The following is a 24,079-nucleotide window of genomic DNA, read 5'->3' as shown; positions in this document are numbered from 1 at the left end:
TGGTCGTGAGCAAGGTCATCAACATGAGCATCTGCTAATGGTCCATGTGCATGGTTTGGGTCTTCCTGTGTGGAAACCCTTCCTGCCCCTTGACGAAGCACGTTGATAACGATGTGATTGATTTTGATTAAAAAGACTCCAAAGCGGTTTTGTTCCATATCAAAAGGAAAACATCGTTAACCAAAATTAATCTTTCTGTTCTGTTTGCTGGTGGATCACAACAGAAAACCTCCAGTATCTAGATGAGGCGTTGAGCTACGATTTAAATTGCTGCCTGAACACCCCAACATCAGAGCTTAAAAATTCAGCCTGTTCTACCTTTGTGAATTTGGAAATGAGTTCATGGCACAGAATTTGGCCTGAGAGGCCCCTGCGAGGTCTCCAGTCCCACCTCCTGTAATCACATTGTTCCTTGCATTGTCTCGTTACTCCAAACACCGTAACACAAACATCATTTTGAAGGCTTTTTTAATTTGCCACTGGTGGTGCTGGATCCTGTCCTGGCTCCGAAGCAGCAGCTGTCCTTGGTTGTCATCCAGTTCCCAGCTCACGCGCACTCTCCACTTTTCCCGCGGTTTCTCATCGGGAGACTGAGGTTTATCTATAAAACAGATCAGGATTTGCTGCATCAAAATGCTTCATTAACGAAGGGACAAATTTTCATTTGCAAACCATCTCAGCCGTTGTATGCTAAACGTAAGATTCAGATCCATACGGCACTTTCTGTATCATATTTCAGCAAATTTTAAACAGGATTACCCACGTACTCAGAGCTGCTGAAATACCTGGCCAGGCTTCTCTCTGGTGTCAAGACTGAGTTAAGCCTGTTACCGCAAACTGTTCCTTTGAGTCCCACCACAGCCAGCAGGTAACCAACCACCTTCCCAATGTATGTGTCCATTTTGTTCCTTTCTTCTACCTCAGTTTGACCAAAACGCTCTCAAATGGATGGTGGTGTCGTTTCTTTCTGAGCTACTGAGACTTACGAACAACCCTTCTCAAGAGCAACATTGCTTGATTCCACAAACATGCTCAGAAAAGTTCGATTTCTATTAAGTGTCCTTAACATATTTTCGAACAGGCGGCTGATTTTGCTAACGGGACCTTATCAACCATTGCTTTTAATTTTCACAAACAGGAAATCTTTTACACACGAACAAGGAAGTCAGAGGCTGGGCCCAAACAAAAGGCTCGATCTACCAAACTTCTGTCAGGTTGTTATATTCCTGAAACGATAAATCAGCACGCACGGATGACCGCATTTCACTAACTTCTTGCTTCAATTTACTGGACCTAAGGGGCAAAAACATTAACAAAAGCTGCAGTTAATCCCTGGGCTGCTCCTATGGGCGCTCGGTGCTTTCTCAGGACACTTAATGGCCCCGACCTGTAGATAATGGATAATTGATGATATAGAGAAAAATCAGCGACACAATCTCCCGTGCCGACCGCAGGAATTGATAAAATCTTCACTACTGAAAACAGCACGTATGAACATTGTTCAATACCTAAAAAGCCTTAACAGGGGAAATTCCTTACAGGAGCAACAGAAGATCATATTCCTTGATTCAAATTAAATTTTCAATTGGAAAAGGCACCAATGACTCAAACAACACTGTGGAATTATCACCCTTGTGAAGAACAACCACTGTGAATGCTCTGAAAACTTCTCACCAGGCAGCAGCGATGGCTGCACGGAGCAAGTGTCGTCATTTACCGCTGCACGAACACTCCGGTTACAGCTGATAAACACAGCGAGAGACACCAGCTTCTCTGATCATCCTCGGTTAAGTATCCATTTAGCATCTTTGAGGGCCATAAAATAAGAACAGTAATTCATTTCCAGCTAAATATAACCACATTGTTTTTGGAAACATTCAAAAACCAAACAACCCCAAGTGCTATGTGACTGCTAATAAACCAGCTCACCATGGACTTTGGTCCAGTTGCCAACTCAACCAGATTTACTTCCTTTTTGGAAAAAAGCACGACTACAATTGTAGTCTCATATAGGCAGCGTCTGCTCAGAGGAAATGTCTCAGCACCATATACAATCAAGAATGGAATACGTGAAGATCAGCAGCACACCAGCCTGTACAGAAAGTACCTTCAGATCATGTTCCAAAGACATCGCTTCCGAGAGCTGAACCTTCGCATCCCTAAGGGATGATGATTCACTTGCTTTGGAAATGGATTGTTTTCCAAGTGTCATGACTATGAACAGCAGGACTGAACCAGGGATTCAACTGCAAAAATATCAAACCTATCTTTTGTAAACAGCAGAAGAGTTTCAGACGTAAATACCGTTCTGGTAGTGGCTGCTGAACAGAGCTCCTGGAGTCACAGTTTCCCTTCTTCTCAGAAATCCCACAAACCAACAACTGGATTCACTCTCTGAAGTTTGATTTTACTTCTGAATTGCAATTGATCTGTAAGTGCACATGTCCAAGCAACAGCAAGATCAATTTTGACCTTGTTCCTGTAGACTGTCTCAGAGTTGTTATCTCTCCAGTGACTAAATGAGGGATTTTTGCCTTTGACTTTGCACTTTGTCAACCTTAAGTCTGGCATCAACTAGAACCCAGCAGGATACATCTGAAACCACAGGATCACAGAGTGTCAGGGACTGGAAGGGACCTGGGAAGCTCATCCAGTGCAGTCCCCCCATGGAGCAGGAACACCCAGATGAGGTTACACAGGAAGGTGTCCGGGGGGGTTGGAATGTCTGCAGAGAAGGAGACTCCACAACCCCATGGGTGCATCCCATCCGGACCCGTGGATTTATGGATGTCCAGATTGCCTGACTGCTCCCTAACACAGTCCTCATTAACCGAGCCATACATTAAAATAATATCAACAGACATACACCATGAATGGAAAACATTCTAGAAGAAAACTAAAATAACTTAAACCCAAAACTTTAAAGAGTTGCAATATGTCGGCACTTAGAACAAGTGCTGTGCTGGACAAACTGCCATTGCTTGCTCACACGTTCCATCATTAGGACTGACGAATCCATTCAAGCTTCATGAAAACAGTACAGAACCTGCAAAGCAGGAAACCAGCTAATAAAAATTAACTGACAAGAAGTGACACTTCATCTGCATCCACAGTATTTAATTTGTTTGAATAATATAGTTACAGATAAACAGGTTCACTCCATATACAATTACCGATACCTTTTTTTTAATACAGCTCATATTCCAGTACATCAACACTATTTTATTTACAAGGTATTTATGTACATTAACATCTTTCTAAAGTCAGTGCATTGTCAATAAGTTTTATACAATAATTTACAAAGTGAATGTAGTTAATAGTTAACTTAATAAATTTACTACTAATTCATGAATTAATTTAATTTAAAAAATTAATTACAACCAATATAACAAACACAGAAGATCAAATAACATTAGTAGATTGTGCTACCTGCTTAAATAAAACATTTTAAAGTAAATCAGTTGAAAATCTTTCACTTTTCATGGAGTTTGCGTAGGGAGGAGTAGACAAACGGGTATTGAAAAAGCTTCTAACCTAGAAATCCACGAGTCAGGTTTGCTTCGCTTCAGTGTCAATGTTTAGACCATTTTAAAGATAAAAGCCCATGTAGATGGGAGCGACACTTCCGCAGTGGGACACCACTTGTTCTGGAGCTGATCTGCTGCGGCGCGGCCCCCACCAGGGGCACGGGGGGACCTGCCCCAGCAAAGGCAGCGAGAGCAGCTGGGAGAACTTCCCCAATGGATAAACTGGAAATTATCAACCTATCGGTAGGTTTGGCATTCTCGTAAACCACATTAAAATGAATCCAAACTTCTGTTTCAGAGAGCAACCACGTAAGCATCGATTTTGTTAGTGAAGATAAACACATCTAAAGAATTTGGAAGATGACATATGGCAAAATTAGTGAGCTCCTTAGACTCAGCTGAAGAACAAATGTCCGGAAGAATGAAACTTGTATCGTCATTCAGATATACAAACAATTTAACATGGAAAAGATTTAAAGGAATCTTTTTTCCAGTGTCTGCCAAGACTCGGCCATGCTTTCCTTCATGCAATGAGCCCATCGACTTCAAAGAGCACGTTGCGAGGGCAGGGAAAGCAACTCCGGTTTAATTGCAAGTATAGAAATAACCTGCTGCAGAAAAAGAGAATTTGAAAAGGCAACCAAATTCTGAAAAAAAAGCAACTCCATTAAATTATGAAACCGCTAAACAAACCATCCATGAATGCTACGACAGCTACCCGACAGCCACGGCTTCGTATTCGCTTGAAATACACAGTGGATAATTCACAGCCATTCACTCCAGAGCCCTTACAACAACAAAAAACAAACTATGGTTTTGAATTCAATTATACGACTTTTTAAAAGTGCAAATTCAAAAGCAACACCAGTCATGAAACATCAGCTCAAGCATCTTTCCTTCCAAAAGCTGGGAACACCTTGTGCAATGTGCACATTTAAGATACCGCTCGTGTAACCACAACCGCTCTCTTCAACCTGAAGTTTCTCTGTGAGGCGTCTCAGAAGGCTGAGACGACTCTCTCCAGGCAGAAAAGCCGTTCCTGAAATATGTTGATCCGCACAGCCAACACATGGAGAAAACCATTATCATAAGCCACTCAAGTATAGAAATTAATCTCTCCTCAAATGATGATTTGGTTGTGCTCCCAACATACAGAAAGAAAGCAACCGACACACATTAGTGGTGGCAAAACTGGAAACTTCTACTCTTGATGATAATTCTTTCCATTTGTGCACTTCTCATTCTCTTTCTTTCCCTGTTTTGCCAATAAAATGCAATAAAACTGCAGGAAAAAGGAGGTAGCAATATCATGTTGTCCAAAGACAACACTACAATTTTTATTTTCCCCGTTATCTTAAACCTAAAGAGAACCTTGGGGGTTTGTTAGAACAGTTGGTAAACTCTACACTACTTCGTTTAGCTCTTATTTGGACTATTTAATTTAGCTCTTATTTGGTCCTAGTCGGCTTTTCTCAAACCATTTTGTTTAAAGGCCAATGGCAGTCTCAGCCTGATGTCTGACATCAGAAACGTTTAGAGCATGTAGTGAGATAACAGAACAAAACAATACTATCTTTATATTAACTTCTATTTAATTAGGGTTTTCCTTTTGTGCTTTCAGATCGCCGGGTACAATAACTACACTTAAGTTATCTGTTTCAAGAACATTTTCGCCAAAAGCAAGTTGCAGGATATCATCCCTCACACTCCCAGAACAGCCCCCGGAAGGTTATCTGCTCACTGCAAAACGCAGTATTTCTTATAGTCCGACTCGAAATCCTCGTCCATGCTGCTCGTGTCTGCCATCTTCTTGCCGTCGATCTTTGGCAGAAATTGTGCATAGTCTACCCCCTGCTGCTCGTAGAAAAGAATGTAGGCAGAGTCGGTGTCAATTTCATCGGGATGCAATTCCTGCAACAGAGAAAACCACCGTCTGAAATACCCAACGGGACAATTGTGTTGCTGTCTCTGAGCTTAAAATACACACAATTGCCCTAGAAACAGTGTTTTTAACTGGCTGTTTACAAGAAGAATCCCATTTCTTGTCTCCCTTATTACAGTTAACAGCCTCCATTATTTACTTGAAAAGTACACATTTTATAGTGATAAACACGCACACTTAGAAATGTCGGAACTTAATTATTTGGGAATTGAACGCAAAACCGCCAGCATCATGAAACAATACTCTCAGGCTTCCATTTTTAGTAATTTTTCTATCTTTGTACAAAATAAGCATCTTTCCTTAGCCATGGTAGCAGCTGATGAACAGATGTTAACTGGAAAATAAACTCATCTACAGTTTCAGTTAAGAAATTTAATATTTATCGGATGCAACATTTGAGATGCTCAGGATTTCAAAGAATGGTTCTCATTTCTTTGGCTCTAGGTAACAAAGATGAAAATTATTTGCCACAAAAGCAAATGCTTTACCTTACAGCTACTGTCATTGTAGCAGTACCACTTGTTGTTCGGGTTTTTGGCATAAGTGACATAATGACCCCCTCCCATAATTCCTGAATGGCACTGAAGAAAACAAAGAAGAAAATAAATTCTGGATCAAATATCAAAACTCAGAATTCAAAGAATGAATGATTCACAAATTCAGGATCTTCAAGTGAGTGACAATGGTTCATGACAATCTATACATTGGGAGCTGACTAAGCTTATATACTCAAGCAGAAAAGACATTACGTGGAGATACACTTTTCAGCTGTACTCAGTTGTATTTTGCTGACAATGGCTCTACTTTGTTCTCCTTCTCAATAGATTCATACTTTTTGTAATGAAAACAACAGAGTGAATGCATGTAGTCCAAACAATGCCACATAGCTCACTGATACAAAAAATGAACTTACCGAAATTGCATATAGATTGTAAATAGGGTTAACACACAAGTCGTCTCTTTGGTCATCGGCGATATCGTCCTCGCTGTGGTTCTCGACCTGCCCGTTGATGCTGCCGTTGCTGTAGGTGTTCTGCTCACAGATGTATCCGTTGGCCAGGGTCACCTCGCTGTCCTGAGCGGTGAACAGTTCACTCTGGCTCCCGCCCAAGCTCTGCCCTCTGCTCAGAGCATCACCCTGCTCAGAGGAAAACCTCTGCTCCTGGTCTGTACCGTTCTCTTTACTTGCATCCAAATTTTCTTTGCTACTGGACAGTTTGTTTTTACCCAGCTGGGGCAGCCGCAGACGCCCTTTACCTCTTCCTAAAGTCCTTGGGCTACTATTTGGGCTACTGGTTTTACTTGAAGGACAGCTGGCTCCACTCTTCCTCCCCAGAGACGGAGATGCTAAAACAGAAAACACATGGACTACTAAGATAAGTGAATATGCAGTCTAGATTTCTTTCTTTAAAAGTGCTTTTTTGAATAACCAAACATTAAAACCCACTGTTTCACTATGGGTAGTATGTATCGATATCTTTGTGCACATGTATACATACACCTATAAACTGAAACTTAACCCTTGTATGCAGAAGCACGATCCTCACTCTTAACGCAGCCACTTACACAAGCAGACAGTGCCAATACCTGTCGTCACTGAGTACCTTTTCTTCTTAACTTTTGTTATATCTTCACTAAGATTTCCAGGGCAAACACACCAGAAAAGAGTGTTTCAAAATAAGTCTAGCTCTTTAGCTGAAGAAACATTAAAATGTTGCTCATAACAGATTTTTTTTCCCCTTCCACATGTCAGTATTGACTGGAATTTTCCCTCATTGTGACCTACCTTTCATATTATTCAGGACAGTAGTGCTGAGGGAGGACGGGCTCCTGTTCAGCGTGTCTCCCTCTCCTGCTGCGTATGTGACCTGCAGGTCTGTTTTCCTCGGCTCCCCTGCGGGAGCCCGTGGTTCAGGACTCTCAGCCGGGAGCAGGAGCTGCTTTCTTTGCAAATGACTTGGGTCCCTTTGTACCAAAAAGGCACTTGGGTCAAAATTTTCTCTGGGGAATTTAACAATTTTCTGAGATTTTATCCAGCGGCCATTTACGAACTGAAATCTTTTCAGGTGAATGATCTAAGGAGAGAGATGTCAAAGAAAATTAAAGGAGGACAATTACATCACAGTGAATAATTCCACTGTTTAGAAATAGTTTTACACAAAGCAAACAAGTTCTATCATATGCTAATAAAAAACCCTGTAACAATGCTGTATGTGACAATTTAGATTTTGGAATCAAACAGGAACTAATATTCTGATGGGGAACCGATAGAAAAGGTTGCTTCAGCTCAGCGATCTGTGTTTTGAATAACCTACCAAACTGGGAAAGCGACAAATGCAGGTGTGATACAACCAGACAAAAGACCTGCAGAAATGCACAGAAATGCACGTGGCAAACTAAGGCAATGCCGCTCCCGAGATTGTGAACAAAAGCAGATTTTCTTATTCAGAACAAGGAGACATACACAGCAATTCACACCTGTGATCAATGTACTTTAGTTTTGTTGCTGTAAATTACACAAGGTCATACCAAAATAGGGGGAAGTCTCCAAAGATCCAGTTTTTTGGTGGCCAGACAGTGGGTCTTGCACTTGGAGCAGTAATACATCTCATCCTCGCCCAGCTCCTCCTCACTGGTGAAGGCTCTGAGACAACTGTCCAGATTGATGGGCTCTGCTTGCGCTCGGCGGCTTTGCTCAACACTTTCGTGTTCCTCTACAATCTGAAGGGAAATAAAACTGTATCTGACTTGGAAACATATACGAACTGCTCGGAGGAAGGCTCTGTTCAGTGTCGTACAAATAGCATCACATAGTTTTTTAGGACTATAGATAAAAACTAGATGCACTAAGTTCTAGTAGAAATTTTACTTCAATTACGAAGAGGCAGCCATACAAATCATGCACTGGCCCTATTCTTGGGTTCTGATTACAAAACAGACTTATAGATTCAACTCACAAGTTTGAACAGTTATTCTAGCTTAACTCAGCTATAGCTTTACCTTTAGATATGTTTTTTGATGCACATAACCGTTTATAGCACTGGTGTGCTTAGAAATATTTATCAAATTAACATATTTTGTAATATATTGTGGAAGCTCGATCAAAAACAACTCACAACAGACAGAAAATACACTGCTGTGGTTTCTTAAAAGCTTCCCTTCCACTTCATGGTCAGGCCAGAGGTCTAACATTAAGACATTAATTTATCTAGAATATACTGTTCGATGACTACTGAGTTCAGTTTAACAGAAAATGGACAAAAGAAGCATTCAATTAAGAAAAAGTGGTGAAATGGGTTTTGCTTCAGAGCTATTAACAAACAACAGAAGGTTTACGCTGAAATTGTACCCGTTCTTGCGACGTCTGGTAGCGCAGATGGAGCGCAGTTGGGTCCCAGTCCACAGCAATGTACGCGTTCCCAACACAAGCTCGATCTTCTGTGCACTCGATCTTACAGCCACGGCAAAATCTACATAAAAACATGATGCGTGGTGAGTAAACTGTCTAATAAGTAAGTCTGACATTACTTCACACTCCAGCTCTGCTCCTTATTTCATAACATATGCACCCTCAAAGTCCAGGTCTTGTCTTCAGTGAGTTCCTTCCAGCAAGGATCTGGAATTTTCCATAGTATATCTTTGTTTAGGGAAAATTCCAAGCATGCTTCCAGGGTGGATTTCTTACCGTCCATTTTAATTGTCACTCCTCAAATGTCACGGGAACTATCAAGGGTAGATGATTTACATCATCCAACTATGGACATGTATGTGCCTGCATATACATATACACACACATGCACACAGAACGTTGTGGCAGGTTAAGAGGGTTTTTGATAATCTCACGTCTGTCTCCAAATCTCAAGTTTCTGTGTCAGCAGAGCTTTCAGCTCTCCAGGTCAGGAAAGCCACACTGCAGTGAAAATCTGCCACGTGAGAGCTTTGCTTAAATTAGATTCTAGATTCTTTTTGTTTGATATTACCTCAGAAATCTGAAACGCAGCACAAAGCCATTACCATAAATCACCTTTCTGCTGCACTGATTCCTCTCCTTAAGTCTAAAAAGCACTATTTACCTGTACCATGGACACCAAGCACAAGAATTTCCATCCTTCTGGACAACCCTGAGGGTGAAGGGATACTGGTACCCCATGCTGTCGTCACTGAAACAGAAGAGAACGCAACATGAGACATGAACACTCAGACTGCCAATTACCTTCCTTCACTATGTTTGCTACGTTCACTTCAAAAAAACACCGAAAACCCTCTCCAAATTGTAATTTTGATGGGATTAAGCTACTAAAACAACACCTGCCTTTGTATCACCGAAATTTGCCAGATATACTCCATTATCAGTCACTGGATGAGAATGAGTCAGCCAATTTGTGTAAAGCCAACCTTTAAGTACAGCTAGAAGCTATACTATATTTAAGTGCACTTAAAAGGATTAGAAGTTATTTTTAATTATTGCCATTATTAAATTGCAGGACTCTGAAATGACTTCTTCCAAAAATAACCCACTAAATGGAATCCGCAGGCAGAAAGCATTTGGGGTACAAGCGCACACAATCATTCCTAAAGTTGTTGACATTCAAAGCTTAATTATACACTAAAAAGCACAGGTTCATTAAACAGAGGTACTACAAGGAGTCAAGCCTGATAAAGGTGAATGTAGTTTGAAATCTCGTAGGCAAGCAAAGGCCGCTGTGCGAAGGCCGGAGGCGGAGGCGCCGCGCTCACCAGTCCTGTGCGTGGTTACTGGCCTCCTGTGGCGGGAGGGGGCTGGCGAGCCGCGACACCTGGATCCACACGGCATCGTATAGATCCTTCTTGCGTGTGTGAACCGTGCACGGGACGATCAGCGGCATTCCAAAGAGACTGGGCCGGTTCTTCTGAGATGAAAGGAAATACAGCTCTGTCCGCATCTGCATGTGTGAAATAAAAGAATGACTCAGATGTAAGTGTGCGTTAACGCATGTTACCATGATTACTAGGATGCTGACCTTGTTACTTATTTCAAACTTTGGCAATTAAAATAAACCATTAATTCTACTAAAAGTACTCTACTTCAGCATTTTTTCCCCAATATTAAATACTGTAAATTTTTATCATTGACTTGAAAACTTTTTCATGTTATATGATGTTATGGCAATGTGATTTAGGCATTAGACCACAAACACAAACCTGTATTCCAACCATGTACAATAACATTTGTATTTCTTATAATGTGTATTTCTTACGTTTTCCACCACATTGTAATAGTGACATGCACCTAACGAAGCTGATCCCTGTCCCCAAACGACCTCTACACCAGGGAAGTGCATGCTTGCTAGAGAAAGAAAACCTTTACGTCAAAGGAGGCACAACAGACTTGCACACAACTTATTCCAAGCCAACCAACTGACCTTCATGCCACAACTCCCATTGATAAGATAGATTTAACACGTCGACTTAATGACGCCTAGGTACAGCAAACGGCTACCGCCTTGCATAGGCTTTACACAATTAACCCTTTCCATAAATGGGATTTTTGACAATGACGAGCGCGGATTCCTGCAATTGCTTCCACAAACAACTTGCCGTACAACCAGCAGCTTGTAATGGCTTAGCAGCATTATGCCAATCACCTAAGAGATGCTGCAAACCTTGAATCAAGAGAACGGCGCTAACAGTGGTGAGTGGCCACTGCTTGAGAGAATAAAGCAAAAAAGCCTCACAAACCAGACAGTAAAGATGGGAGTCGAATGGCCTCCTGGCCCACATCCACCGGGCTCTACATGCCGACAGAACCAAGTCTGGACACAGCGCACACAGAGCACGAGGCTATTTGAGGTGTTCGGTCCCCCCGCTTTGACATTTAGAGTTCAGCCTCACTACAGATGCTTTTACAAAGAGTAGTTCATGCCAAGAGAATGACCCAAGAATGTACACTGTATCTTCACTCTGTTCCCGTGTAAGAAATAAAGCTTTTCCACATAATGGGAAAAAAATGCGTTTCTCGTAGCTCAGATTTTTTTTCTGCTCAAAGAATCTGGAACATTTAATCAGGGAGTTCGTGAACGCCCAAGTATGCATCTCGGCATTAAAGAACTGGGAAGCACGCCAGTACTAGGGGAAGAAAAATACACCAACATTAGACATTATGATTTAAAGTTACACGAGCTGTGTTTCTGTAGAATTTGGCACTCGCTTAGGAGGGAAATGTATTTATGATCCCTCTTCTTAAGAATTAAAGATTAATTTATCATATGGACATAGAAAAATCCTCACTGATGTTCTCTCAAAGCACGTTATGCAAACAATTTATAAGAAATGCAAACTACCAACCATTTTCCTGTGGACTGCAATGATATAGCCCGTACACGGGCTGTCAGCGAGCGATGGCACGTGGCCGTTGAGAGCCCAGCCGGCGACGTTACGCTCTGTCCCACATGGCACTACAGTATTTGGCATCCCGTTGGGAATCAGGGTTGGTTTGGGAAGGTCCCCGTTCATGATGATGTTGGGTGCTCCATTAGCTGATGGCTCAGTTGAGACATCTGTAGACACAGTTACATTCTCAATTATCTACAGTAACCAGAACTGATTTATCCTTTCCGTTCTGTTCTATGCACTTCATGAAATACTTCTACTCTCCTCAAGACCAAGATCTAACCTTTTATTTGCCCGCAACCTTGTAAAATCAGATCACGCAAAAGCAAAGAATAGCAGGTGTTTACAGCCCATATATGAAACCACAAACAATAAAACCAAAACCATGCTTTCAACGTTTTACATGTCCTGCCTTAGAGCCAATCCACAAGTAATAAAAGACTTTGCGTGTTTCTTGAGTCTTTAACTAAAATAATTATCCAGCAATCACAGACCATCAGCAGACACTGAGACTGCTCGCAGATTCTCTGTGGATAAGAACTATAACTTATTTGTTTTTTCTTTAATCCTCACGGATACTCACTACTAAGAATTTAGGTTTTCTCTTGACGTTCCCCAGTATCTAAGCATTTTAAATGAATAAGAAAATAAATACATTCTTGTTTTACCTGTCTGCACGGGACTTGAAGCTGACGTAGGGGATCCTGGAATTGGAATTTCAAACGCACACAAAAACCCACTCACTGATAACCGGACTTTCTGGTTGTCTTGAGGAAAGTTCTTCAATAAAAAAGGGAAAGCTAGTGAGTCATGTACATACTTCTGTCTGTGACTCCGAACGTTTTGTTCTTTTGAAAACAGCGTGTCTATCAGCTCATCACCTCTCCCCTCCCATTCACTTTCTTATGCCTTTCTAGGAGAAAAAAGGGAAGCAGCACGCACAGCCCCTGCAGATCTCTGCGGCCAGACCTCAGCGTTATTGCTGGTTCTCTAAGCAGACTGAGAACACCCGCTTACAAGCAGTTTTAATCCTAGTCAATGACAGCAAAAATAATTTCATACACATATACGCACACACTGACATTGGTCATTACTTACGCCTGCAACATCCTGACAGTGTTTCAACTCAGAGCACTCTAACTTGAGATTTATTACCTCAAGATGATTTTTGCCTTTTTCTTCCTAAAAATATCATTAGTACTCAATTCATTTAAACTTCTGCACGCTTCTACATCACTATTAATTTTGTTTATAAGTGGTCTATTTTGGTTGTTTACTTTGATTTTATATCTATTTAAAGCAAGCTTTACTACAGTTTAAGAATGAAATAAAAGTTCCTACAGAGATACAACTTGGTTGACAAACAAAAACATGAAAAGTATGTTGCAGTAATGATTAATCTTTCTTCTTACCTTTATGTTGGAGCTATGCACTTCTGCAAGTAGAATCTGTTCTGGTTTTAGCCCACAGAGTTCGCTTAACTGTTTTTTCAAACCCGTATACTTTTCATCCATGTTCAATCTCAGGCCATACCGAACAGGAGTGGTACCATCTAATTTAATTACTTTAAACGGGGAAAAGAAACACACGGGTCAGCAGGCCAGGAAAGTCCTTCGGTCAAGACTGAAAATGGGCCATCTATGCTCTGTTTTTAAAGGGTTTATTTTCATTTAACTGCATTCCAATGAAAAATCCTATACTGCATTATATTAAAACAGTTATACTATTTTTAAGTGTAACTGCTAACACAAAATCTGGATTTTTATACTTGTTGAAGATCTGTTCTACATACACAATTATTTTAGCCCTGACAAGTTACAGAGTTAAACACTCCTACTCACCAGTAATTTCTAGGTGCATGTAGCTGTCCATTGGCAAAGGCAAGGATAAAAAATTAAAAGGGTCAAATCTAACGCTTATATGTCCGCAAGTTTTACATTTGACTTGTGACTTCAGCTGCCCATGAAATAAATCTACGACAATGGATCTATTTCTTCTCAAATGGTTTTCCCAGGCCTAAAATAAAGTACAAAAAGCACAACGCAAAGTTAGAAACTGAAGGCTACTTGCTGAAACCACAGAAGGAGGATATGCTGCGAGACCTCCAAAGCTTCATCAACCCAAGGAAGTCAAGTTATTTCCATAGAAGTTGCTTACCAGTTTCTAATAAATCGGAAGTATTTCATTTCAACATGAGTAAAGAAAATTTCAATTTACACAATAATCAAGGTATGACACAATTTAAAGTACTTCTGAAAGGACCCATCAGCAAACAAACCAACCCCAAACTCAGAACTGTTAAGCCATACCTCTGCTGCCACCTCCCAGTCTGGTCGACCATCGCTGTCTTTCAGTTCAACATACGGCTTGTCATGAACTCTGTTCAAATCTTCGTGGAGACCATCCAAAAGAAAAGCCAGAAGCTCCTGGGAGTCTTGCTGTTGAAAGCCATTAAATCTTGGAGCATATTTTGCTATTGTCCACTATAAAAAAAAAGCCAGAAAGTTAATTTTACATCATGTAACAAAAGTCATAACAATAAATCAAAATATTGTAGCCAAGACTCATGCTGTCAACGAGCACAAATTCAATTGCTAAACCCCTGATTCTTTCAGAACAAAAGACGATTTGCAGGCAAATCCATGATCTTCTGTCCCTAACAGGGCTATAAAAGCCACATTTTATATCATAATCCCTGATTCATATCAGTAACTCCTTTGACCTTACAAGCACTGAACCATTATTATATTCCCCAGAAAGCTGCTCAGGTCCTGAGCACCAGCCCTGCTGAGCTCTGGCCTCCTCCAGATGTGCCTCTTGTTCCCCCAAGATGTGCCTCTTGTCCCCCCCCCATAGATGTGCCTCTTGTCCTCCCCCATGGATGTGCCTCTTGTCCCCCCCATGGATGTGCCTCTTGTCCCCCCCATGGATGTGCCTCTTGTCCCTGCACGGCCCTTTCCTGAGCACTCCCCGACATTCCTTGCAGGCAAAAAGCAAATTCTGTGACCAGTCAGGAGTACGGCAGGTGATGACTGATGCCCAGGATATGGTCACTGGCCTCTCAGCCAACTTCTAACACTTGAAATGTATGTCCAAAGTTTCCCCTCTTTCTCTGCAGGAGGTACTGAGTCCCAGAACCACCACAATGCAGGTAAAATCAGGAAAAAGTGCATTAAAAGATTTCTGTTATCCAAAGAAATTCTTGCTTTCCACCTCTAAGTAACCTACCCGCAGCTTTAACGGTGCTATATTCTTCTGAGTTCCACTCCACAGCTCCTGCACCAAATCCCCATAGCACTTGGCCATGTGTCCTTTCATTCCTATTGGATTTGTCCTAGAAATCACAAAGTAATTAATACCATACTGAAATTTAAATAAAGTTCAAGCATGGGGATATGCAGGGATGTGCAAAGGCTTCTTGCTGAACTGTTTTAGCTCTCTCAGGAACAAAAGCGGTTTATACTTTTGTGTATCTAATCTAGTATCTGCTGTATAAATGATGGTTGGTAACACTGAACTTCAAAGGATTTATTCGCCCTGTCTACTTCTGAAAGCTGGAGCTCATTTTAAAGAAATGTTACAGCATTTAAAATGCCAACGGTCTCAGACAGAAGATTACCTGTTAAGTTCATAAAGATGTCTTCCTGAGATGAAATACCGAGTGAGCGGTTGGGTGTTACTGACGCACTGGATACTGGAGTTCATGAAACACGTGTTCCCCAGGTTGCTTAATCCAGTAGCACCCTTTTCAGTAGGAACTGAGACAAAGAAAACAATTATAACAGTTGTGCCAATGTGAAGAATTCAGAATAGTGTATCAGTAAAGAACACGACCTTTTCACAGTAACCAGTTCAGTTTATCCTGCTCCCAGTTACAAGACTACAGCTACCACAGATGCAACAGGCCCAGCCTGTTAAAAAACCTGTGTTCTCAACTCAAGTTAACAGAAACAGAGGCATTTCAGTAGATCCGATTGACTTTGGATATCAGTATAACCCATACAAACTATTTTCAGGTTTCTTCTCAAATTTAAGTGGAACCTCTTGTGTTCCAGTTTGTACCCATTACCCCTTGTCCTGTCATTGGTTGTCACCGAGAAGAGCCTGGCTCCATCCTCCTGACACCTTTTAGATATCTGTAAACATTAATGAGGTCACCCCTCAGTCTCCTCTTCTCCAAGCCGAAGCGCCCCAGCTCCCTCAGCCTTTCCTCACACGGGAGATGCTCCACTCCATCATCACCTGTGCTGGTGAAGCCCTGTTGACTGCCCCTAATGACCCTCTTATCCCTGATACGCCTCGAGATGGCAGCAAGGAGAAGTCGTTCCATCAGTTTCCCAGGGGTGGAGGTGAGGCTGACCGGTCTAGAGTTACCCGGGTCCTCCTTCCTGCCCTTTTTGAAGACTGCAGTGACATTTGCTTTCCTCCAGTCCTCAGGAACCTCTCCCATTTCCCAAGACCTGGCCAAGATGATGGAGAGCGGTCCAGCAATGACCTCAGGCAGATCCCTCAGCACCCGCGGGTGCATCCCATCCGGACCCATGGATTTATGGATGTCCAGATTGCCTGACTGCTCCCTAACCCAGTCCTCAGCAACCCAGGCAAACTCCTCCACTGTCCTGCCTTCCTCTGGGGCCCCAGCGGTGCGGGATCCTCAGGACAGCCCCGGCAGGGCAGACAGAGACAAAGAAGGCGTTCAGTAACTCTGCCTTCTCTGTATCTTCTGTCACCAGGGCACCCACCTCGTTCATCAGTGGGCCTGCATTGCCTCTGTTAAGTTAAGAGCACTAATATTAAAATAATTGTTTTAACATAATATAGTCTCTTGGATTTTGCTTCTCATCACAGTACAACTGCTACACGGAAACACTCACCTTTATGTCGGTCTATTTTACTGCTGTTTGCTATAAAAGACATCTCTTCTGGCCAGCTCATGTCTTTGTTTCGAACTAGAAAGAGATACGGTATAGGATTTTTTTAAATTGTTTGTTCCTTTCTCCAGAGAGCTTACACAGCTCAAGAGGTTTAATTATCATTTTCTATATTTAATTTCAAAAATAAAATGTTTAGGCAGTAGACCTGTATATTTGTGTAATTTGGGCAATTGCAGAAATGGGTACCACACACAATTAACCGTGTATCTACTCATACAAAAATATTTGTTTCTAGTGTGTAAACCAATTCTAGGCCATCTTTATACCTTCTATTACTAAATGCTGCTCATCTTGGATTTTAAGATACTCCAGTCTGTGATCTTCATCATCCAGCAAAGTAAGATAGTTCTGCGGGGGAAAAATACTTCATGTAGTTATTACTTTTAGATTTAAAATTCTCTGAGGACATTTTAATCTCAAAGCAATGAAATTAAAACAGCATCAACAATTTCTCCACAATAATGAGAGTACTGGTTTCCTACCTATGTTAATTAAATACAGTAGTACACTGACCTCCAGGAGCATCGAGTTCAACACTCTAAGTTTACGTGGTGTTCCTTTAGAATGGGAGAATTATATGCACTTAATGATTTGGAGGAACACATCCTGCTTGTTCACATACGCACTTGGAAAAGCCCCCGGACGGCTGCTGGTTTCTGTGCCAGCAGAGCCTGCAGCATCACGCGTGGCAGCCAGAGAATCTATTTTGGTTTCTATTTAAAACAGTTTCTGTGACACTTCCTATCAAGTCTTTTAATAGGTCAACCAATTTTAAATACACCACAGGATAATTTAATGTTTGTCAAGCTACTAAGAAAACAGAATATAAGTTTTCCGGGTCAGTAACACCAAAATCTAAATTTCACTGCTAGAAAATAAGTGGCAGGAGTTTTCCTACCTGGGTGCTTAAATGGCAAAGGAAACTTAAGTCCACTTTTTCCTGTGTGTGTGTGTGTGTATTTAATAGTTTCTAGAAAAGAGTAAGATAAACATCCAATACCTGATTAATAAAACTAATAAATAAGCCCGACATTACCTCACTATTGTATAACCAGAGGCGCATATCTTCTTCTTTTATCCGTAGCCTCTGGGAGAGATATTCGTGTATCTCTTTAATAGTCTGCATCCGACTGAAGCAGCCTGTGTAAGCCAACACCCTTTTTAACGGAGCATTCGGTGAAGGTACATTCCCTGGATTCACAATCACAAGAAAGGGGTAAAAGATAATGTATATACCCACAGGCCAACTGAAACCAGAATAAATTTACCTCCCGTCTTACCAAAACTTCTAAGAATCTTTGGGGAGCAATTTTCTAATAGGAAATAAATAATTTCAAAGTAGTTTTAAAGGACTGGACTATTCTTGTTTGCTCTTAAAGACACAGTATGAGAGACAATGGTGATTCTCAAAGTAAAGGACTTGAAAATGTCATGAGGAATTTCTTTTTGAGAGCACATTGTAAGTAAAAAATAAGGTCAAAAACCCCAGGCTGGCTGCTCCTGGAAGCAGCGTGACTTTGCTCCAGCTCTTCTATGGAGATGAATGCTGATCTGTGCAGATGAAATCAGCCTGGCAGCTTCACAATCAAAGTATTCTTCAAAACTAAATTCCTCATAACACATTCTGTGAAGATGCTGAGGATTTTCACCACAATTTTTCAATAATCTTCATGTTTGCAACACAAACTAATTCCATCAGTTGAGCTTGTTCCTCTTCTCTATACTATGAACTCATCTTTAAATAAAACATTGGCGCAAGCTCAGGTTGAAAGAGATGAGACCAGCTTTACAGGCTTTAGTCTTTGAGCTTCTTCAGTTTAAACTTAGCAAGTTTCCCACTTTTCACAGACAGGTCTGTAACATATTCATGAGAAGCTTTTATTATACAGCCAAACCCATTTGCACAACTGCATTACTTAAGTAACCAAAGAAGTGACATTGTTCTACTTTCACTGTCAAAAGACTAAAATAAAATAAATAGCACCATATGAAAAGACGCAACATTACATGCAATTTGACAAGAGAGTCAAACTATACTGTAATCATCTTCTAAGTCAGCAAAGCATCACTTTTGCTTCACTATACCAAGCAAAGTACTCATTTTTTTTAAAGAAAACAAAAAAGCATTTTCTGAGATTAGGGATCAGAGGATTAGTTGTAAGATTACAGCAAGAAAGCATATTTGAAAACTCAGAAAGATTAATAACTGATTGGACAAATAAATTAGTGCAGAGCAAAATAATTCCAAATCAAGATCAAATTTGGCACATCAGAAGATTCTCTTTATCTGAATTTGGGCATTTTCGGATGTCCAAACAAAGCGGTTTCCATTTCATTAGGTCAAGTAGGAAAAATTAATTTGGGCAGCAGGCAGTTTCTGTAGCAGAACTTGATCAAGCAGGGAGCCGCTATCTACACACGAAGTTTTAGAGTCTACCGAAGCAGTGAAAAATGGAGCATCTGCATTTTGAAACACAGGCTGGCACCCGCGACACTAAAGGATTTAATTTTCAGTAGTCAGGTGCACCCATTTCTGGACACACGTTACTGTGGATGTATATCTGTGTGTATCCAAACACACACGCACGTGAACTGCAGGTATTTCTTCAGACCAAAAGTCAATGAGGTTGGTCAAGCACGACTTCCCCTTGGTGAAGCCATGTTGACTGCCTCTAGTGACCCTCTTCTCCCTGATACGCCTTGACATGGCACCAAGGAGAAGTCGTTCCATCAGCTTCCCAGGGATGGAGGTGAGGCTGACCGGTCTAGAGTTACCCGGGTCCTCCTTCCTGCCCTTTGTGAAGACTGCAGTGACATTTGCTTTCCTCCAGTCCTCAGGCACCTCTCCCGTTTCCCAAGACTTGGCCAAGATGATGGAGAGCGGCCCAGCAATGACTTCAGGCAGCTCCCTCAGCACCCGCAGGTGCATCCCATCCGGACCCATGGATTTATGGGTGTCCAGATTGCCTGACTGCTCCCTAACCCAGTCCTCATCAACCCAGGCAAACTCCTCCATTGTCCTGCAAAGCAGGTAGGGAGGTGGGGTTGCCCACAGCCCTGAACTGGAACTAACTTTCAACCCTCCTTTCTCACTGTCAACTCGATCTATTTGCAATAACTATGCGTCTTAACTGACTTCACTGCAAACGCTCCCTCACGCCTCTTCCTTTCAAGAGAAAAATCGGAGCAAAGCCTCGAAATGTCTCCCAAAGGCTGATTGTGCCTGATGGGTGATTAGCTGGTGCACAAGCACAGCGGCAGCAAGCTCCTACAGCTTCCAAACTGCGTGCTCGCGTTCTTGCTGCATTCTTAAGTTACCTCTAGGTAAATGCTGAGGAAACATTCTCAGGCTCATCATACCCATATTGACCCAGATGTTGGACTGCTGCGTGCGAGCGGCCGGCTGCTGTCGCAGGAAGAGCAGGTACCGAGGAAATAACTCCAGTTCGGGCACATTTGTTTTGCTGTTTTTGATCACCTAGGAAAGGTGTTTAAAGCACATTTGAGACACAGCTGTGCCAAATACGTAGAAAATCCCAATAAGAACAAGAAGTAATGATTAATGGTTAAAAAAGCGAACTATGTTTTACTAGGAGACAAGAAATCTTCTGAACTTCTTATGGGGTCTTACGCAAATATCCACAGGAATAACAACTGACTGATTTCTAAGCACTTTTTGAAGCTCATTAGTTGCAGACTGTCAAAAGCAAACACCTTATTTAGTGGAGCACAGCTTCCTGTACAACACCACGGAAAGAACATTTTTATAATTCCTGAAATATATGTGAATCTACAATGAACCTCATTAATTCTACTCAGTGTATACTTCAATATGACATTTTGATATGTTGACCAAAAAAGCTGAAATTACCCCAGAATACAACCTGCAGCTTTTCAGTCACCATTTCTACAAATATTTTTCTGTCCAGATCCTCCCAAACACAGACACGTATAAATGGCAGGAACGTCCACTGTTTTTGTGACCACATGAAGCAGAAGAAAACACCCAACTGAAGCGGTGAGAAGCAATATAACGCACTGAAGTATCACAGTATCAAACTTCAGTTACAACAAAAACAATAGTGATGACATGTCCTGGAAAAAACCAACACAACAGTTCCCACTGCAGGTGTGAGACTGGGACTGTAAGTGCCTGTATCCACAGATTCAAGTGTTCAGGTAACCAAGTGTCAAAACATCCCTTCATTATGGATTGAAAAGCTAAAGTTGATATATATGTTATATTTCCTTTGCAGACAGGATACTCAAACTCATTCTGGATAGAAGTCTCTTTCCTAATGGCCCCGTGGCAAAGATCTCAAGCACATGAGTTTGTGCTGTGCATAAAGAGATGTGGCCTTTTCTGGATCATGAAAGGTGTTTGTTTCCATGGAGAATGTGTGGGAGGAGGGGAACAGAAGCCAGTGATTTTTCACTGTAAAATAATCGTCAGTTCTGTGGCTAACAGACCAAATCATCAAAAATCATACCACTAATTCTCTTTCATTTGTGACACTGAATATTTGTGACACCAACCACCGAATCTCTATTGCTACCATAAAAAAACCCAATCCCCTCAGTACCTTTTTTAAGTGTAGCTCCTATAGCAGAACACCCAACATAGAGTAAACCAACCACTATATAGAATAAATACACCCAACAGAAATTAAAGGAAGTTTCCAAAGCGTCTAAGTGAACAGAGCAAATTACTTCAATATTTCTTGCTTCTAAGCTCAGCCTACTTTTTTATAAATTCAACATTAATAATTCAAGGCATGCCAGCTCCAGCTCCAAATCATTATGACCTGTTAATCGTTTTGCAGTATTACACAGAGAAAGAGAGATAGCTCAATAAATTGTGAGTAAATTATATGATTTAACAATGACTATTGCTATATAATTACCGCTTCTCTTTCAGAAATACTGTTGCTGCTTTAACTGCAACAAAAAAAAAATCTCGTTGGGATAACACAGGCTAATTATTAGTCCACTTAGTCAATTCAATTTAATTTATAGCACTTTCACATGTGAAAGTTATATCCTGCAATACATTCTGCATTGTGCTCAAAATTATTTTAATTAAAGACATTACAGCTTTAATATAGAAAATACTAGTGTTAGTTACAGAAAGTGAATTTCAATTCTTCAAGGGTTTTTTTTCCTCTTTTAACAAAACTTCTGTTGGCTGCAGAAGGTAAATCTTCTATGGTCATCTCCCGCTTCATCCAAAACCAACGGCCTACATGAAAAGTCTCGAAGAGCGAGCTGGGAAAATGCCGCCTTAGGAACGGACCCGGGTAGGAGGGAACACATGAGGTTGTTCTTATTATTCTCAGTGGTTACAGCAAGACAACAGTGTCTATAATCACAACGTACCGGCCTGGGCAGGGACAGATTCGCTCCGTACCAATGGTAAAGTGCTCTCCAGACGGGTTCTGGTACCATTACGTAGTCCTTTCCTTCAACGAGCTGTGGAGATCGCTTTAATCTTCCGCCCTCCATTGTTAACGATGCAGCCTTGAAACAAAACGGGATTTGTCAATTCAGAATTAGGCCACTAGCTGAAAAAACCCAACAGATTCAAAGCTGTGATTAAAATATGCTAAAAGATACTTTTCCTGTATTCGCATGACTGAGATGCATTTACCTTCACTGGTTCTTGTGTTACGAGGGGTTGGTTATCAATAGCTCCCGGTTTCTGAGGATTAAGTTGTAGCAAATTACTCCCATTGGTTCCAAGGAAACACTGGTTATTATTGTCCGAAGTATTATGCTGCTTAGCAAAACACACATCAGTCCCTGGTGTGCCAGGGTACAGAGTATCTGAAAAGAATACAAGGAAAAAATAAATCTCTATTTCAGTTCATGAGTCTGTAACAGAAATAAATCAGTTAAACTGTTGTATTTGTTGTTGTTTTTAAAAATCGTTGTTGAAGAAATTTGCTGTACTTCACACCTCAGGAAAACATGCAACTCTACCAAACTACAGAGAGACAAATATACCAGATCTCCCAGAAAAGATAAAGAAGTGGATATATGAGATCCAAATACCAAAGCAGATACTTAGACAAATACTGGTTTAAACCATCCTAACTAGGTTTGCGTGAGCAAACGTTTGCTTGCTGTCTGGATGTTCAAATATCAAACTCTCGAAAATCCTACATACAACTTGTCTCCCTTCCTGGCCTTCCGCTATTCCCCAACCCCCACCCCAAAGAACGACCACCGTAATTTATCTACTTTATATTGAACTTACAGTTTTAAGGTACAGATTTAAAATGCCAGATGCAACACTCAGCTGTCTTATAAGAAAAAACACATCATCACAAATTCTCACAAGAACTGACTGAAAATCATCACTAAAATATCTTCTTCCATAGTCTCCTAGAATCTGCACAAACTCAATTAAATCACATGCCCTGTAAAACTGTAAGTACATTTGTCCTATTTTTATTCTGCTTCTTCCCTCTTTGTATTATCTGAGGTCACCCCATTGCAAGACACAGTACAATACCAACTAGGTGTGAGCTAGAAACCGCTCATTGTGAAGGGGGGCGGAAAACACACTCAGAAAATAAGTGATAGGACAAAAACGGTGTGGAAAAAATTCTGAAAACTAATCATAGCATAAAAGATGAATTGCTATTTAAACAAGACTCTTTCTTGTTTACCCACCACAGACTAAGAAACCCCAGTAATTCACTGACGTCCACACGTAGGCCACTTCTGCAATCTAAACCGTGTTATCTTTTTGCCTGGAGGAATCCATGCAGTGTCTAAGTTTTCTCAAAACCTGTTCTACGTTAAACCTCCAAGGAAATAAGATGTTATGCTTACTGCTGCTAGTAGACTCTGAGGCTTCTGATGCAGTAGAAATATTATCTGAACACTTTTCTTCTGTTGCACTGAAGTAATTAAGACCTCCCATTTTGTCTTCTCCCTGTTCTGAAGTATTGGCTGCGGCAGCTACGAGCGAGTTCTTACCTCCACTCAAGACAGATGAAGGCTCTATCACAACAGGGTCTGCATCCTAAAATTGGTAGGCAAGTAGAAAAGTTAATTATAGCCAATATCAAAGACTCTTAGCAGCAGCCCAACCAATCATCAAGATTCACAGCTGTGTGACCACTTTTGCATGTGACAATGAGCTTTAAAAAAAAACCAACTCACATACATTTTCTTAAATTTAATTTTATTAAATATGCCTTATTTTGTAAAATTCATAGCGCTGCTTTTACCTGAATATTTTAGTTTAAGGGTATTAAAGGGCACCCTGTAACTACAAGGTTTTAGTAGGACTCCTTTGA

The 24,079-nt window shown here is 41.0% G+C and overlaps 1 protein-coding gene across 10 annotated transcripts in view; it reads right to left on the bottom strand.

Annotated features, from left to right (window-relative positions):
* Positions 1-3,102: 3,102 nt before the first annotated feature.
* USP32 (ubiquitin specific peptidase 32) overlaps positions 3,103-24,079 on the bottom strand; it is a 57,581-nt gene continuing 36,604 nt past the window's right edge. For 6 of the 10 annotated variants that reach the window (XM_082068256.1, XM_082068254.1, XM_082068261.1 and 3 more), the window contains 22 exons: positions 23,610-23,802; positions 22,420-22,595; positions 22,149-22,289; positions 20,091-20,250; positions 17,809-17,963; positions 17,039-17,120; positions 16,713-16,787; positions 15,458-15,596; positions 15,067-15,172; positions 14,148-14,321; positions 13,680-13,854; positions 13,251-13,402; positions 12,507-12,618; positions 11,794-12,005; positions 10,207-10,391; positions 9,543-9,629; positions 8,819-8,939; positions 7,999-8,190; positions 7,256-7,544; positions 6,383-6,816; positions 5,958-6,050; positions 3,103-5,438 (listed from right to left, as the gene is read on the bottom strand). In XM_082068256.1, the coding sequence (XP_081924382.1) occupies positions 5,265-5,438; positions 5,958-6,050; positions 6,383-6,816; positions 7,256-7,544; positions 7,999-8,190; positions 8,819-8,939; positions 9,543-9,629; positions 10,207-10,391; positions 11,794-12,005; positions 12,507-12,618; positions 13,251-13,402; positions 13,680-13,854; positions 14,148-14,321; positions 15,067-15,172; positions 15,458-15,596; positions 16,713-16,787; positions 17,039-17,120; positions 17,809-17,963; positions 20,091-20,250; positions 22,149-22,289; positions 22,420-22,595; positions 23,610-23,802 (3,627 nt within the window). In that variant the 3' untranslated portion in view covers positions 3,103-5,264. The remainder of the gene's footprint in view (positions 5,439-5,957; positions 6,051-6,382; positions 6,817-7,255; positions 7,545-7,998; positions 8,191-8,818; positions 8,940-9,542; positions 9,630-10,206; positions 10,392-11,793; positions 12,006-12,506; positions 12,619-13,250; positions 13,403-13,679; positions 13,855-14,147; positions 14,322-15,066; positions 15,173-15,457; positions 15,597-16,712; positions 16,788-17,038; positions 17,121-17,808; positions 17,964-20,090; positions 20,251-22,148; positions 22,290-22,419; positions 22,596-23,609; positions 23,803-24,079) is intronic. The other 4 variants (XM_082068259.1, XM_082068260.1, XM_082068262.1 and 1 more) reach the window with 3 other exon arrangements.

This window comes from Streptopelia decaocto (genome assembly GCF_964273445.1).
Source record: "Streptopelia decaocto genome assembly, chromosome: 18".
In the NCBI taxonomy this organism is placed as follows: domain Eukaryota; kingdom Metazoa; phylum Chordata; class Aves; order Columbiformes; family Columbidae; genus Streptopelia; species Streptopelia decaocto.
This window is presented reverse-complemented; position numbering and strand designations above follow the sequence as displayed.